The 15476-nt window shown below is 40.6% G+C and overlaps 1 protein-coding gene across 1 annotated transcript in view; it reads left to right on the top strand.

Annotated features, from left to right (window-relative positions):
- Positions 1-15476, top strand: part of GABRB3 (gamma-aminobutyric acid type A receptor subunit beta3) — a 118812-nt gene that overhangs the window by 98323 nt on the left and 5013 nt on the right. Inside the window, exon 8 of the mRNA XM_033051844.2 lies at positions 4820-5064. Coding sequence (XP_032907735.1) covers positions 4820-5064 — 245 coding nt within the window. The remainder of the gene's footprint in view (positions 1-4819; positions 5065-15476) is intronic.

Raw genomic sequence — 15476 nt, forward strand, 5'->3', positions numbered from 1 at the left:
GTGATGTCACTGTTTTGAAATTCCAAACTAATTTGCATCAAAATCATGTCACCCAGTATTGCCTCAAAAGTGATGTTTTCCCCTGCATGCAAGAGTGTAGCTACCACTAAATCTCTGACATGAGCTGTTCATACAGGTTCCAGGCTTGTTCTCATCAAAGTTAACATTGTTGTCAGTAAGTTCATCTAGGAGACCAGCTCCACAATCATACTTGAGCGTGGGCTTTGGTCCAGCTCAGTGTGGAAGGACAAATGTGGCTCCAAGCCTCCTCCTGAGGTCCTGGGTGCTTTAATCACCACTGCCAGGATTTAGATTAAGAAGAGATTCTAGATTTTAAGGTTGGTGAGGCACTGGAACAGGTTGCCCATAGAAGCTATGGGTTTGCCATCCGTTGAAGTATTGAAGGCCAAGTTAGATGTGACTTTGAGCAACTTGATCTAGTGGAAGGTCCCTGTGCATGGCAGCTAACTTAGGTGGCATTTAAGGTCCCTTCCACGCCAAACCATTCTGTGATTCTGTCACAGTTTAGGAATGGTGTTCTCCAATTTAGTGCTTCTGCTAAAACCAAGTTGCCACCTCCTTCCCCCTGTCCCCCTGCGGGTGGCTGGAGAGAATTGAGGCACAAAGGGCAAAGATCCAAGGCTGAGGTAAGAACAATTTACTGGAAAAAGCACTGAGATAAGAAAATGAACAGGAGCAGCAACATACTAATAACAAAACTGTACAAAAGAGAGAATGATTCACAAGCAAAAAATGCTCATTGTGGAACTTGTGACTCAATGGGGACCACACTTGCCTCAACCTGAAGAGAAACTTTCCTTCCAGAAAAAGACTTCCTTCCTGCAACCTCTGGCAATGATATGACGTGGTATAGACTAACCTTTGGGTCTTAGCCATGCTCCCTCTTGACTACTGCAAAAATTAACCCTTGTCCTGCCCAGAACCAGGACAGGTTCTATGAAAATATCTCACAGCAAATATTTCATCCTTTACAAGAAGCATACTCAGGGATAGCTATAGCTAAGGAAGATGAAATGGATCTGTAATTCCTTATAAATAATTCTGCCTCTCTTTTTGTCCCAAATTCTGTCTTTAACCCTGTGCTTCCCAGTTACACATTCTTTTCTACCCAAAACTTGTCAGTCACTAAGTCTGTGCTATCTTCCTGCTGTATTCTCTTATTTTCTTAAAACAGGAGCATACTCCTTAGTTCCCTTATTCTTCTGTAATGTATCACAGCAAACCCAGACTCCAACCCATGTCCCTATGATTCCCTGTTTCCTTATACCATGTCTCCAAAGGTCCCACATACCAAAGCAGGCAGGGTAGCCACCTTTGTGCAGTGTATTACCCAGCATCTGAATTTGGGTAGCCGGAGATGCTGTAGATTAACTGCAGTTACTGTGCAATAATCCTGCATATACTGTGGATTAGCTGGTGTGTACGGGCATGACACAGTCTGGCATTACCACTGAGCAGCCAGTGTTTGTTTAGCAGCTTGGAGCTAAGTAGTAGCTTAATAGGAAGTGGGGCATAGAGCCCAAATATCGCTGATGTGTTCATAAATGAGCTACTGGATAGCAGAGATCCACCCAGGTGGACCAAATGAGGGAAGCACTTCTAACACAACCATAAGCGTCTAGATACATACTGGCCAGGACTGCGGAGAACAGATGGTTAGGCAGAAGTTATCATACCCAGTGACATTCCATGCCCTTCTGTTACAGGTTCAGGAGATTTCTTTCCTCATTTAAGGAGCAAGACTGTCTCATGTGGCCCATTTCTGTGTAGCACAAGTTCATCAAGTACTGTAAGACAAATATTAGAGCAAAAATCAGAGACTACAAGGCAAGCTCAGGAGACCAGATGTTCTATTTCCAATTGGTACAAAGTCCTTTTGAGAGGACAAAAGTCCATCTAACAATTTCTTCTCAGAAAACAATTAGTGCCTTGGTGATTATGTCTGTGGCATTTGTATAATGACATTCACTAATAAGGGTCTAATCCTGTGTTCCTTTGTATACCTCCTTATTAGTCAAGCTGGTATCACAGAATCACAGAAAATGGTGAGTTGGAAGGTCCCACAAGGGACTCCCAGGAGTCGAACTTCTGTCCCTGCACAGGACCATCTCCAAGAGTCACACCATGGGCCCAAGAGGATTGTCCAAATGCTTCTCAAACTCTATCATGCGTGGCGTTGTGACCACTGCTCTTGGGAGACTATTCCAGTGCCCAGCTACCCTCTGGGTGAACAGCCTTTTTCTAATATCCAGCCTAAACCTTCCCTGACACAACTTCAGGGCATTTCCTTGGGTCCTGTCAGTCCCTATCCTTCCCCTTCCCCTCAAGAAGTTGTAGACTGCAATGAGGTCTCAGGCTGAGCAGACTGAGGGACTTAACTTGCTCATCATATGTCTTCCCCTCACAACCTTTCACAGTCCTTGTTGTGCTCCATTGGACACTTTCTGATAGTTCAATGTATTTTTTTTATATTGTGCCCAAAACTGCACACAATATTCAAGGTGAGGCCACCCCAGTGCAGAGTAGAGCAGGACAATCCCCTCCCTTGCCCAGCTGGCAATGCTGGACCAGGATAGGGTTGGCCCTTCTGGCTGCCAAGGCACTTCTGACTCATGTTCCAGCTGCCATCCACCAAGACACCCAACACTTTTCTGCAGCACTGCTCTCCAGCCTTTTGTCCCCCAGTCTGTCTGTATATTGAAGTTTGCCCCATCCCAGGTACAGAATCTGGCACTTGCCCTTACTGAATTTCACATGGTTGGTGATTGCCCACCCAGTCCTCTAATTTGTCAAGGTCTCTCTGCAGGGCCTTCCTGGCTTCAGGGGAGGCATCAGCTGCTCCCAGTTATGTAGTGTCTGTGAACTTGCATGGCATCCTAATGTGAAGTGGTATAAAAGTTTAATGGCAATATAGCACCTTTGGGCATGTATGACTGGCTCTGAAAAGCACAGTACAAAGAAGGTACACCTGATTTCCTAAGTATTTGTTTGGGGAAGAGTTCCCTGTGCAGTTCTTGGGACACAAACTTTTACTCAACTCCTGCAAGAAGCCTGTATTCTCTGCAAGAGCCTGATTCTATCCATTCACTCCCATGCTTTGCCCCTGTGCCTGATCCCTTGCTGCACTGAACCAAATAGTTGCCTCCAGAGTGAAGCCAAGGTACAGAGCAAAGGCCAGCTCATTCCAGAGACTATGTGATATGGACACTGCAGAAAGATGGTGATATAGAGCTAGTCTCAAGAGAAATATTCAAACCTATCAGTTTTGCCCTCTCTACTTTTTGCTAGCTAGCCCTAGAAGTTCCTAAATTCAGTCCTTTGAGTGAGGAGAAGAATAATCTCTGAAGTCCTCCCTTGTGGGAAGGAATATAATCACAAGATTATTTTATTTTCTTGTCTTGGGGGAATGTCAGCTTCTTCCCCTCCTGCTGTGCTTTAAAACAAATTATTGAGCTTCAAAAGGACATTTGGCTGCAGGGTTTCAGGATCTCCCAGAGAAGGTATTTTCCTTTGGTTAGTGGTAGCCACCTTTCTATTCAGTGTGCTTAATCTTCCGGATCACCAGACATCTGGCATCAATGCACACTTCTTTCACAGTTTAGAGGAAAAGCACTGAAAACTGTATGACACTAACCTACTAAATATCCAAAATATCTGTTACACAATCTCATAGGGTACTACTACAGTTCCCTGGAGTGACACTGCTTACACTGACAGCTTGATTTTGAGTTATGTTGTCTTTATTTGTGTCTCTTCAGGTAAAAGAAGCTGTGCTTTATTATATGGCAGCAATTTTATTTTGTCCTTTATTTTTGTTGTGCTTGTATTTTAGTGACTACTTGTAAACTGATGGTATAATTATGGAATCAAAGAAAATAGTAATGGAGGAGACCTAATAGAATGGCTTGCCTTGAAACGAGACTTATTCCACAAATCAGTGTTTTCAGCAACCTGTGATTTGCAATTCCCATAGAATTTCCAGCAGAGATACAGCTCCTGCAGTTTATTGTGAATTCAGGCAGACTGACAATAAATTTGCTTTTCTTTCCAGATTTTCAAAACAGTGCCCTGTAATATATTTCCAGGTGCTCTTTCCAACCTTAGATAAATCCCTTGACATAAGGTTGATATAGATATTTTATTAGTGTTCAGTTTGTTGCTATAAAAATTCTGCTCTCCCTCCTTCTTCCTTCCAAAAATTCACATACCTGTCTGTCTCTCATTGCTTACCTCACTTGTTTCTGTGTAACTAGCCTACTTCTCCAAATTAGTAATCTCAAATTCCACTTATATATTGTCCTTTCCTGAAATAGGTATCTAAAATAGATGGGATGAACTGCTCTAGAAAAGTACCTGTCTCTCCCCATCTACTACAGGAAGACCCTGCAGGACTGACATCAGCCAACTGCCTAACTCTTAGAAACTTAAAACTGTGGGAGAAGTCTTTCACCATCTGTGTGAACACTGTTCTTGTTGCACATCAGTTTGGTCGCCATGGAGGAGATTTTCAGTAAGATTTTCAGTACAGCTGCACTGGCTTCCATGAAGCTACGTTAACCTGTGGCAGTGCTGCCAGACCCCCTTGTTAGCTGTTCCCCTGCTCATAGGAATGAAATATTTGTAACAGAATAAAAATGCATCAAGTTTTAATTTTGCTTTATTTTGCAGTGATGTCATCTGCAAGACATCTTTTACAAATTTTTAAGCATCTTCCCACTGACAAGGCATATCTGCCAAGAAGGAAAGTAAAATTGAATGCTTGGAGTTGTAAGATATGTGATCTTTTTTCTTTGTGTAGGAATTACGACTGTGCTGACTATGACAACAATCAACACTCACCTGCGAGAGACTTTGCCTAAAATTCCATATGTTAAAGCCATTGACATGTATCTCATGGGCTGCTTTGTGTTTGTGTTCTTGGCCTTACTTGAATATGCCTTTGTCAACTACATTTTCTTTGGAAAAGGTCCTCAAAGGCAGAAGAAACTTGCAGAAAAAACAACAAAGTCAAACAACGATCGCTCGAGGTTTGAAGGCACTCGGGTAGGTTTCTTTAATTTATATATATTCTCTCTGTTTTTACATTGCAAAGACTATGGGTATGAAAAAAACCAAAAAGGCTTGCATAAAAACATCACTGTCTGGTGACAATCAACCAAATCTGTTTGTGGACAAACTTGTCCATTTTCATTTTCAGGAACCAAAATAGAAGAATTTATGTAGGCATACCAATGTGGAAATGAGCAGGATCTTTATGACAAGTACGAGTAAGAAGAAGACAGTGGGAGGGAAGCTAGCTTGAAAATAAAAATTGAGATCTACAAAGGCATTTATTTGTCTAAATCAAATATAATCTGTGATTTTAAGTACCTATGTGGATTTCCAATGTAAGTGAATCCAGGGTCTGAGCACTCCTTTCCTCACTTTGCTTAGAGGAGATGAATTTACCATGGGAGAGAACAGATAAAGGATTAGTTCTGCCATGCTAATTAATTGGCCAGCATAGTTCAACACTCTGTGTGGCATTGTCATCTGCTGCTGTTTAAGACCAGCAGGAAAGTTTTAAGTCCTAGAGAAACTTTCAGATTGATTTCTGAAGCATCATGTTGGCAAGGTCTGTGCTGATTCTGCTCCAGCCTATTTCCTTGCCTGGAGTATTACTTTATCCAGTGAATACCTTTTATAATCTTTGGAAGAAAAATACAAGGCATTCAGCAGTATCTGACATTAACAAGTCATGTCAGTTTGAATAGAACATCTTTCCTTTTTTTCACTAAAATGCTCCCAGTGAGGCTTTTTCATTCAGTTGTTGAGTAGGACTGGGTATTTTTCTATCAGCTATAAATTAGAAGAGTTCACAATGACAAAACTACTACCTGTTTATCAAAACCAGTACCACAAAAATAATTTCAAACTATATTTGTTTATAATGATCAATGATTTTGTCTGCTATAGCAAATGTAATGCAGAACTACAGCTAATTATCAGCACTCATATGTGAAATAATTCTGAACTAATAAACACATTTTTGTCAACTGTTTTATGAAACCAGATTCTCATCACAGTTGGCAGCTCTACTTAGAACTAAGATATCAGGACAAAGGAATTCCCTTTATTGGAAAAATAAATAGTCATAATAATAAAAAAATACAGATGGGGAAATAAAAGAGTATCTGAATTGAAAGCTATGGAGAAGATTTTAACTGCAAGCAGGTAATGCAGATGTACACACTAAGGTTTAATTCTCCTGCTGGAAACCATCTGGTGTATCTCATTCATTTAAATGATTTACATAATTCAGTACAAGACATGTTAATGGGTCCAATACTACCCCATGTCTGACAGTTCTTCTATCTACGTTGTCAAAATAATCATAAGTACCTTAGCTAATGAAAATGTATATTTTTTTACCCAGTTCTTGCCATTTTTATATCCTGGATCTGCTCATATCATATAGCAATCTTTTTTCCTGGTTTTTGCCTTACAACCTTCTCTTTTGTTTCTGAAGCATCCCAAGCAAATATCATGAACTGTTCTGCTTTTTCTGCTGGTTTAATATCAACCGTGCATGAATGAAAAATTTCTTCACAGCAAGGGTTGTCAAACATTGGAACAGGCTGCCCAGGGAAGTGGCTGAATCACGATCCCTGGAGATATTTAAAAGACGTGCAGATGTGGCACTTTGAGACATGGTTGTAGCACGGTGGGGGTTGGTCTTTTCTGCCGTGTAGCAAGTGACAGGATGAGAGGAAGTGGCCTCAAGTTGCACCAGGGGAGGATTAGATACTATATTAGGAAACAATTATTCACAGAAAAGGAAGTCTGGCGTTGGAACAGGCTGCCCAGGGAAGTGATGGTATCGCCATCACTGGGAGAGTTCAGAAGTCGTGTGGATGTGGCATGTGGGGACGTGCTGCGGTGATGAACGTGTTGCTGGGTTAGCAGATGAACTCAGTGACCTTAGAAGACTTCTTAACCTAAGAGATTCTATGATTGTATCAAATAAGGATACAAATTCAGTATAGCAGAGTATAAAGAAGAGTGTGCTACTTTGTCCCTTGGAGTCCCAGGTGTGAAAGAGAACTCTGTATGCATTGTAGAATCATATATGCTCATATTGACTGTGAATATTTGCTGTTCAAGTAACACAGGATAAATAATATGGTATGGTCCCTTTCTGTGTAGAAAACATTCTGTCCCCAGGCCTCAGCTGGGGAATTCAGCAGAGCTTTGTTGCAATTTCTGGATTCAGTGCCTTCAGAGAAGCAGTGCCAGCATGCAACAGAAACAGAAACATTAGGCAGAGCTAATTGGAAATCTTCCTTTGAAACAAAACATAGGTAGAAGATTCATTGGATGTAGGATGTCAAATTTTAGTTTCTCATTTGAGAAGCACTGACAAATGCAAAGCATAGGGAATTGATCAGAACAGGCAAGAGGTGCCATGGATTTCAAGATATGCATCTCAGGGAAAACACATCTAACAGATCTACTTTGGACAAAGGTCTCCATGGCCTCAGGATGCCACAGCTTTGAATCAGGAAAATGTCTGTCTTCTGGATCATGTCCACCACTTACCATGCTGTACAGATACCCATGGATGCAGCAGGACTGGAGTCATGCTAGAGTTTTTAGCATACTTTCTATGGAAGACAGTACCTGAAAGCTCTGCAACCTTGGGTCTGAACAGTTCAGGGATAGTGTCCCTCCTTTGGTGGCTCTTGAAAACCATTGAATCTGAAAGAAATAACAGTTGCTTGCTTCTTGCTTTAGATTTGGGACTCTGGTGCTGGGTGTTCTGGGAGAGGCTCACGCGGTGTACCCCAGTGCTGCACAGTGAGGAGGCTCAGAGACACACATGAAGACTACTTTGCGCAAGTTCAGTGAAATTATTGGTTTTGTAGTTTTGCTGAGTCTTCCACGGAGTGTAATTTCATTCAGAAAGAGAAGGTTTCTAATCCTGGAAAATACTTACAATCTCATGTGATTTGGGGCTGAGTGACATTTTTAAAGAAAGGGAGAATGCCAAAAGCAGGCAGCCCACTTTGCACTTATCACCACTATTTCATGACTGTCAAATATATGCTGTGCTGGAAAGGAGATTGAAAAATGTTCAAATATAAAACTGGAAGAAGGCGTTATTATTAGTTTATTTCTGACTACTATTTTGGGTTGCTCTGTTGCTGTTTTGTTTTAGTAATTGAATTTGCTTGTTTATGAACCATGTGCATGAGCTCCCTGTCACTGATTAAAAATACTAGCTCAGGGTGCTAGAAAAACAAGACAAATCAAAACTGAACCAAATAAAAAAATAAACATTATTCAATTTATTGTCCACATCAGATGCTGTAACTTGTGGGTGTAGTGACAGAACAACTTAGTGCTATATCAGGTCCAGCCAGAGTCAGGAGGGGCTGTGATGTGGTGGAAATCTCTTGTGTTGGAAGGCAGCACTAGCAGAGAAGGGCCAGCTCAACACGTTGCCTGGTGTTCAGGCCCTGAGTTCAGGCTTTGCTTTTATGGTTCCCAAGACTGGCAGTGCTGCTGAGACTGTCTTTCAGACAAAGGGAAAAAGAGAAGGCTATGGGAAAATGGCATGTTATTTCCACTCAGAAGTGTTTTAGCCCATGGAAACCAGTAGAACCAGCATGGGTACCAACTATTGTAGTCTATTTTTTACAGAGAACTAAAGTCTGGTGTGCAAGCTAGCAGGCTTGGTTATAAACACTCCTCTAATAGCAGCAAAAGGGCATTTGCTGCTTTCTTAGTCGTATTGGACTGTAGAACGAGGGAGTTTTAATTTTAAAAAATATTCTAGACCACAAAATGCTCAGATGTGGGTATGTTTGTGTTGCATTTGATAATTGCTTTGCAAAGCAGCAACTTCATGCTCAGTAACTCTTCTCATAATGAATGCTTTTGCATTGTCCTGCATCAGAGGTTACGGGTTTGAAAAGCCAAATCTGGCACAGCCACCCCGATTTTGGTGCTGCTGCTATGGATGTGCCTCTACAGTGCCAGCATTTTAGGTACTTCTCTCTGAGTTATTCCTGATATGCCACCACTAAGGCTTGCTGTGTTGAGGGGGGCTCCACCAGCTGCTGCTGCCGAGCTGTCTGTTGGCTCCAATGCTCCCATTATGGCTTGCTGTCCAGCTCTGTCCCTGTGTTGAAACCAGCAAGCCAAATAGCTCCAGGTATAAGGGAAAGAACAGCTCTTGCAGCATGGTATTGGCACAGCCAGTGTCCTCACGGTGCAGAGGTGACAAAGAAAAGCAGTGGGGAGAGAAAAACTCTGTGCAGTGTTGTCCTGTGTAGCACTGCTGAAGCTGGCATGATGACTGAAGCATATCTGACTAAATTGAATCTCTGGAAAAGGTTTCAGAAGATTCAGAGCTGGTGATGAGATGAAACCTGAGTGAGCCTTTATGAGTGACTCATCTGTGGATCAGCGGCTGACTACAAAGGAAATTTCACACTTAGCCGTCTCTTCTTTTGACTGCTTTTGCATCACATTTTATTTCAGATAATGCACTGTAAATAGTATTCCTCACTGACTTGTTCTAGCCTATCACAGTAAACCATAGTTACTGAGACAAACATAGGATGCTGCTTTTTTTTTGTGTTTAACCAATTTTTGTACGTATACTAGTTTGGGATTGAAAACTCTCTTTTAAAAACCTTGACCCTCTGCTTCGTGCATGAGGGCAAGCTCTAGAATCAAGGAAGAAATTAATTTTTAGTTTTCATAAAATATTTCTTATGATATTGTATTGATGCCTAAATTAAAGTTCTCTGATTGTAGAAAAATTGTCAGAAAAGAATAGGTGGTCTCTAAAAATGTTTCCTTTGAAAACTGATCGCCGTTTTTACAAATCGGTTCCATTTATCCTATTTGTGTTGGCAGATTGAGGCTTCATTTGTAGATCTCAAAGCTTTCAGTTTTGCTACATAAGTTGTTTCTTCTAAATAAGGCTCAGATACAGCCTAATTTATGGCTAAATCAGCGTGAGAGAGCTTTAAGGCAATCCTGTTCTCACTTGTTCTCTGCTGCAGAAGAGGCAGCATAGAGGCACCGTAATCAGATGGTGAGCATGTGTTTTGGACTTTGCTCCTTCTGGGCCAATCCACAGACCTTATGGGATATACGTTAAAGTCCCCTGCTGAAAACATTGCTTTTTGTTTCCAGCTGTGGCAATTTATATTTTCCGTTTGGGGGGGACCAAAAGTTCAGGCCCAGAGTACCAGTTGGGAAGGAACTATCAAATAGTCAGGAAATATCATACAATCTCATTCAAGCTTCCAGCTCTGCTGTCAGGCATGTGAGAAGAGTCTCCTCTGACAAGAATAATGCATAACCCTTTATAAAAAGGCCCTTCTCATCAGGCAGTGTCTGCATGTATTTTTAGCTCCGGAGATTCCTGGCTCCAACCCCCGCTGTTGGCCAAGGCAGCAGCTTCCCACCAGGCATTGCTGAGAGTAGAGGCTCAGGCCACTTACATCTACTTAGCAGCTTTCTTAATTGTAGCAATCCTTCTCATAAGTGGGACTTCATTGTGAAAATTAATATCTTGACTTCTGTGGAAGAATTATCACTCTGTTTAAATTGGGAAGTATGGGAATAGCAAAACTGGCAGCATTCTCCTGTGTATCTTCATTTTTCCTGGATCCTTTTTTCAGTGCTTTTTTGAACAGCGGGATATTTTTATATCACCACTGTGATGAGTAGGTACCAAATTTTGAAATATATCTGTCAAGGGTGGTAAGCACAGCTCTTGTGAAAGAACACTCATCCTGGTGGGGACATTCATTGTGCACTGGGAGACTCACACATGTACTGGTTTTGTTTTGCAGCCAATTTGCACAAGTATGAATCGTGCAAATCCTGAGACAGTAAGAAGGATTATATGTGCAATTCACAGGACATCTCAGAGCCTGTAATAACGCACACAATGTGAAATACAGGGCGAATGAGGATTATGCATTTGTTTTCTTCCTCCATTGAAATACATCAAGGTTAATTGTAAAACTTCATTATTACTCGATAGACAGTGATAATAATATGGAAGCTCCTAATTAGTTTGCTTCTTCATACTTTCCCTGTTTTTCAAGGTCTTTCTATCTTCCTAGTTCTGCTGGATATCCTGGGTTCATTTACTAAGCTGATATAACATAATTACCGCTTCAATTTTTTTTTGGTGCTTATTAATTAATATAAACATATTTAAATGGCAGTGAGAGAAGTATCAACTTTTAGACTCAGGAAGAGCACTCAACACTTTAATTTTTGTTTTGCATGCAGTTTTAAATTATTTTCTATTATTTTCTATTTATTTATATTTATTATATAATTATTTTCTATTATATTTCTATTTTCTATTCTCCAGGGCGGTCAATGTATTTAGCTTTAAGCACAGATAAAACTTAAGGCCTGATTGCATATTTTTCTACATGTTGGAAACCCATTTATGCATAAGAAGGGGAAAGAGGCAGACACTGACCTCTCTGGTGACCAGTGACAGACCCAAGGGAATAGCCTGAAGTTGTGTCAGAGGAAGTTCAGGTTGGATATTAGAAAAAGGCTGTTCACCCCAAGGGTGGTTGGGCACTGGAGCAGCTCCCCAGAGCAGTGATCACAGCACCAGCCTGACAGAGTTCAATGCTCTTAGGCATATGGTGTGACTCTTGGGGATGGTCCTGTGCAGGGTCAGGAGTCAGACCAGATGATCCTTGTGGGATATTCTGTGATTCTGTATGTACTTAAATACTAATTTTGTTTTTAAATAATGCAAGACTAACTACAGAGACAGAGCTTTTCATTATGCTATTTAAACCCCCTATTTGCATTTATATTGCTTCACATGATGGGAAGTGTTTACATGGTATTTGAAAATTTGGGATTGATGAACAAGTAAACATACCTATGGGGTTTGAACAAAATGCTTCCTATTTTTGAACAAAATGCTTCCTCTGCAAGACTTATGAGGAAAAAGAGATTTCATTGTAACAGACTCCTTAAAATTTATGGAATATTAAACAGAGAACTAAATGAGCTTGGAACAATCCAGGCTCTACCTAATAATAAATCAAGGCTTATGGTAGTTTTCTGGCTATAGTAAAGTGTTTTAAAACTGGCTTTAAAGTTGAAGTTTTTAAAAAAATATTGGAGAAAACTATTCAATTGCAGCTGTTATATTTTGTTTCTTAAACTAGAATAGCTAACATCTAAATGAGTCTGGATCCTGGGTAGAATTAAGACGTAGTTTAGGACTTCTCAGATATAATAGGGCACTGAAGTTTTGGACCTGGAATATACAATCCAAGTTGAGTCCACTGGTGGCGTGGTGTTGCTCCAAGAGCAAGAAGCAGGTTTTTTGTGAACATTGTCTTAATTCTCCTCCATCTGGCTTCAGTTAGCTGAGTCACAGTCATTTTTGTGTAATGACATTAGGCTGCTGGAGTATTTGAATTTTTCACTTGTACTGTAATATGTATAGTTTAGAAATGGTGAACCTTCAAAAGTGAATCTGCTTCTCAAAATGCACTTAGGTGAGATTCAGTCACTTCACCCTGGTGCAGGAGCTGTACTTATTCAGAGGTGGGGAGGGATGGAGTTTAATAAAAGTTTGTTCTATATAAGAGCACTAGTTTTTCATATTTGTATCCATGCTGATTCAGCAGAGAATTAATTAATGACTTGGTATGCAGCTGTTTTCCTCTATTTTTATGAGTTTACTGGAAAGCACTCCAAGGAAACAACTAACCCTTGCATGTGTTGGGGAGGAGATGTGAGAACCAAACATGGAGACCACAGCAGAGAAATGGGAAGGAATGGCTTTGGTGGCGCCAAAGTGGGGAGAAAGAAATCTGCAAAAAGAATGAAAGCACAGGGTTGGCAGAGAAGTTAAAAAAGGGAAATACTTTGGATGAAGAAGGATGGTAAGAATAGAGGGGAAATTGGCCAAATCCACTGTCATCTCTGATTAATAAGAGCATTTGAGAATAAAGTCTGGTATTAGCATTTTGAGGAGAATTTCCAGTGCAGAGAATGATATTTTTGAGCCAGGTGATAAAATTATATTCTAAGGCTCATAAGGAGTAAAACTAGAGTTTCATCAAAGAGATTGGCCTTGTATGTCCACATAGCCATGTAGTCTATAATCCAGTCAGCTGCTTTTCTTATCTATACCTGGGGTAACATTTTCCCTGGAGCCACTGAGCAACACTCATGTTCACTCATGGAGGATTTTGCCTTCCCTGTGTATTCAGGCAAACATGAGGTGACTTGCACAGGATGCCCTGCCATTATTAGTTTGCTTCTTTATTTGTTGCGAGAGTTTGTGTACCTTTGTCAACGTAATTTAAATCATTGCTTCAATGATTCCAAAGTAATTTTATGTGAAAATACTTTTTAACATGCTGCATGTTATTAAGTATTCATACTTCAAGACATCACCTTAAGATTGTCATAAAATATTTAGCATATAGTGCTCTAATGTTGTCAACAGCTTAGGTGGTTTATTCAAAACCTCTGAGGGAATCAATCTGAGACAAAAAAAATCTCAAAGAGTATCTGTGGACCAGAGGCTGATTCAGCTTCTGCAGACCCCTTCCTCTCTCCATCTGCTCCTTCCTTATATTTTGTCATGCAAGCCTGTTGCTCCATTAGCAAAGAGATAAATTTCAAAAGTATGTTTCCAAATATGTTTCATTTGACATTTTGAGAAAAATGTATACTGTCATGCAGCTTCATAGGACATACTGGTATTTTCAGAAAAAGAATTTCCACAAAAGTTGCAACTTTCTCAACCCCCTTTCTGGTTTGATTTCTAGATTCAGTGACGAACAGTTAAAATAAGGCACATCAAAGGCAGAAGGCATGTTAAGGGGGCATATGAGGCTGGCAGATAAGGTGAAGAAGGTTATGCCATACGAGGAAATAACTGGAACAAAACTGATTCCTAGATCAGGAGAAGCCGGAATGCATAGATGCACCCTCCATAATACAAGCTCTTACAATGACAGCTCACAACAGTCCAGGCTCAGTGTAGAAGGGCAAAGTACCAAGGATGGGCTGATGTCTGTGTATATGTAGGTGGCAGACAGAATCAGGAGACATCAGGAAGTCCTGAGGGAAAGAGGAGTTGGCATCTGTGGTGGTGGAAGGAAAAGGAGTAGAGACCTGCAAGGGGGTGGCAGGGCTCTAGGGGTGAAGCCCATCAAAGTGGTCTCTGCTATGACATTCCCATAAGCTGAAGGACATTTCTCAAAGCCTAAGAGATGGGAAAGATGATATTTGGTGCAATGGGGGTCTGGAGATATTTTATGCATTGCATTAAAAAAATCCTGATCATAATTGGTACTCTTTGTGGGGGAAAAAAAGAAAGAACAGAAGAAATTGAATCGGTTCTTTTCAGAGACCACCATAAGTAGTGATGATATCCATTACTGTATTTTACACTTGTGTTTGTTCTCTGATTACAGAGACTGCTCAACAGCAGTAACTCCTTTCTACAAACCTCAAGATCTTACTTTTGTACCCAAAGGGCTTCTGCCATGGAGAAACTAAATTCTTCTTAATCACCACTGAGGCTTCTCCATGCCATTATTTTTGCTCATGTTTATTTTTATTTACAGGCACCCATCAGCATAATGTGCCATTGCATGCAGCAGCAGGATTTGTTATATACCTTAGGATTTTTTTCCTATTTGCATGTATATCCTTTGTAGCATTTTATACTTTTTTTCCATTTGCAAGCACCTTGGCAAAGCATTACTGCTATACTATCATAATTGTCTGCCCCGAGAAGAGATAAGCTGCAGCATCAATAACTGATGAAAGAAATATCCATTTCACAAAATTTTAATAAGAATGAAAAAAGTTAAATGCATATGGACAGATCTAGCTGCACATACATCCATCACACAGAGCTTGCAAAGGAAGTGGTAGCAGATAACTGTGCAAACTTCAGAAGGCATTGACAATAGTCAGTTTTTATAACCACTTTTAAACTGATGCTTCTAGAATGAGATGTTCAACTGCTACACAGTTCACACATCTAGATCATGTGTCAGGTTAGAAAAATTTATTAATTGTGTGATGAATTATGGATGAATAAATTGCATATGTAAAACTGGAAGTTATCCTGTATTCTGTGATTCACTCTCTATTTCTGACATGTAGAACTAAATTCTTTTGAACAGAGTTACACGTGTGCCAGCACGTGTATTTATTTTTACCTTCAGCCATCATTTTCCTTGCCCCAAAACTGGCAGGAGATTTGGAGTTGACCCCTGCATTACCTGTATTGACTGCACAACCTTCAGCGTGTAGGGCCTGGGGCGTGGGGTTGTGCTGCCCCACCAATGGAACACCAAATACTGACTCAGACACCATTGCTTGGAACTTCTCAGTGCCACTCATGGGAACTCAGGGTTTCTGGACTGAAGGAGCCC

The sequence above is a fragment of the Catharus ustulatus genome, chromosome 2 (assembly GCF_009819885.2).
Source record: "Catharus ustulatus isolate bCatUst1 chromosome 2, bCatUst1.pri.v2, whole genome shotgun sequence".
Lineage (NCBI taxonomy): Eukaryota > Metazoa > Chordata > Aves > Passeriformes > Turdidae > Catharus > Catharus ustulatus.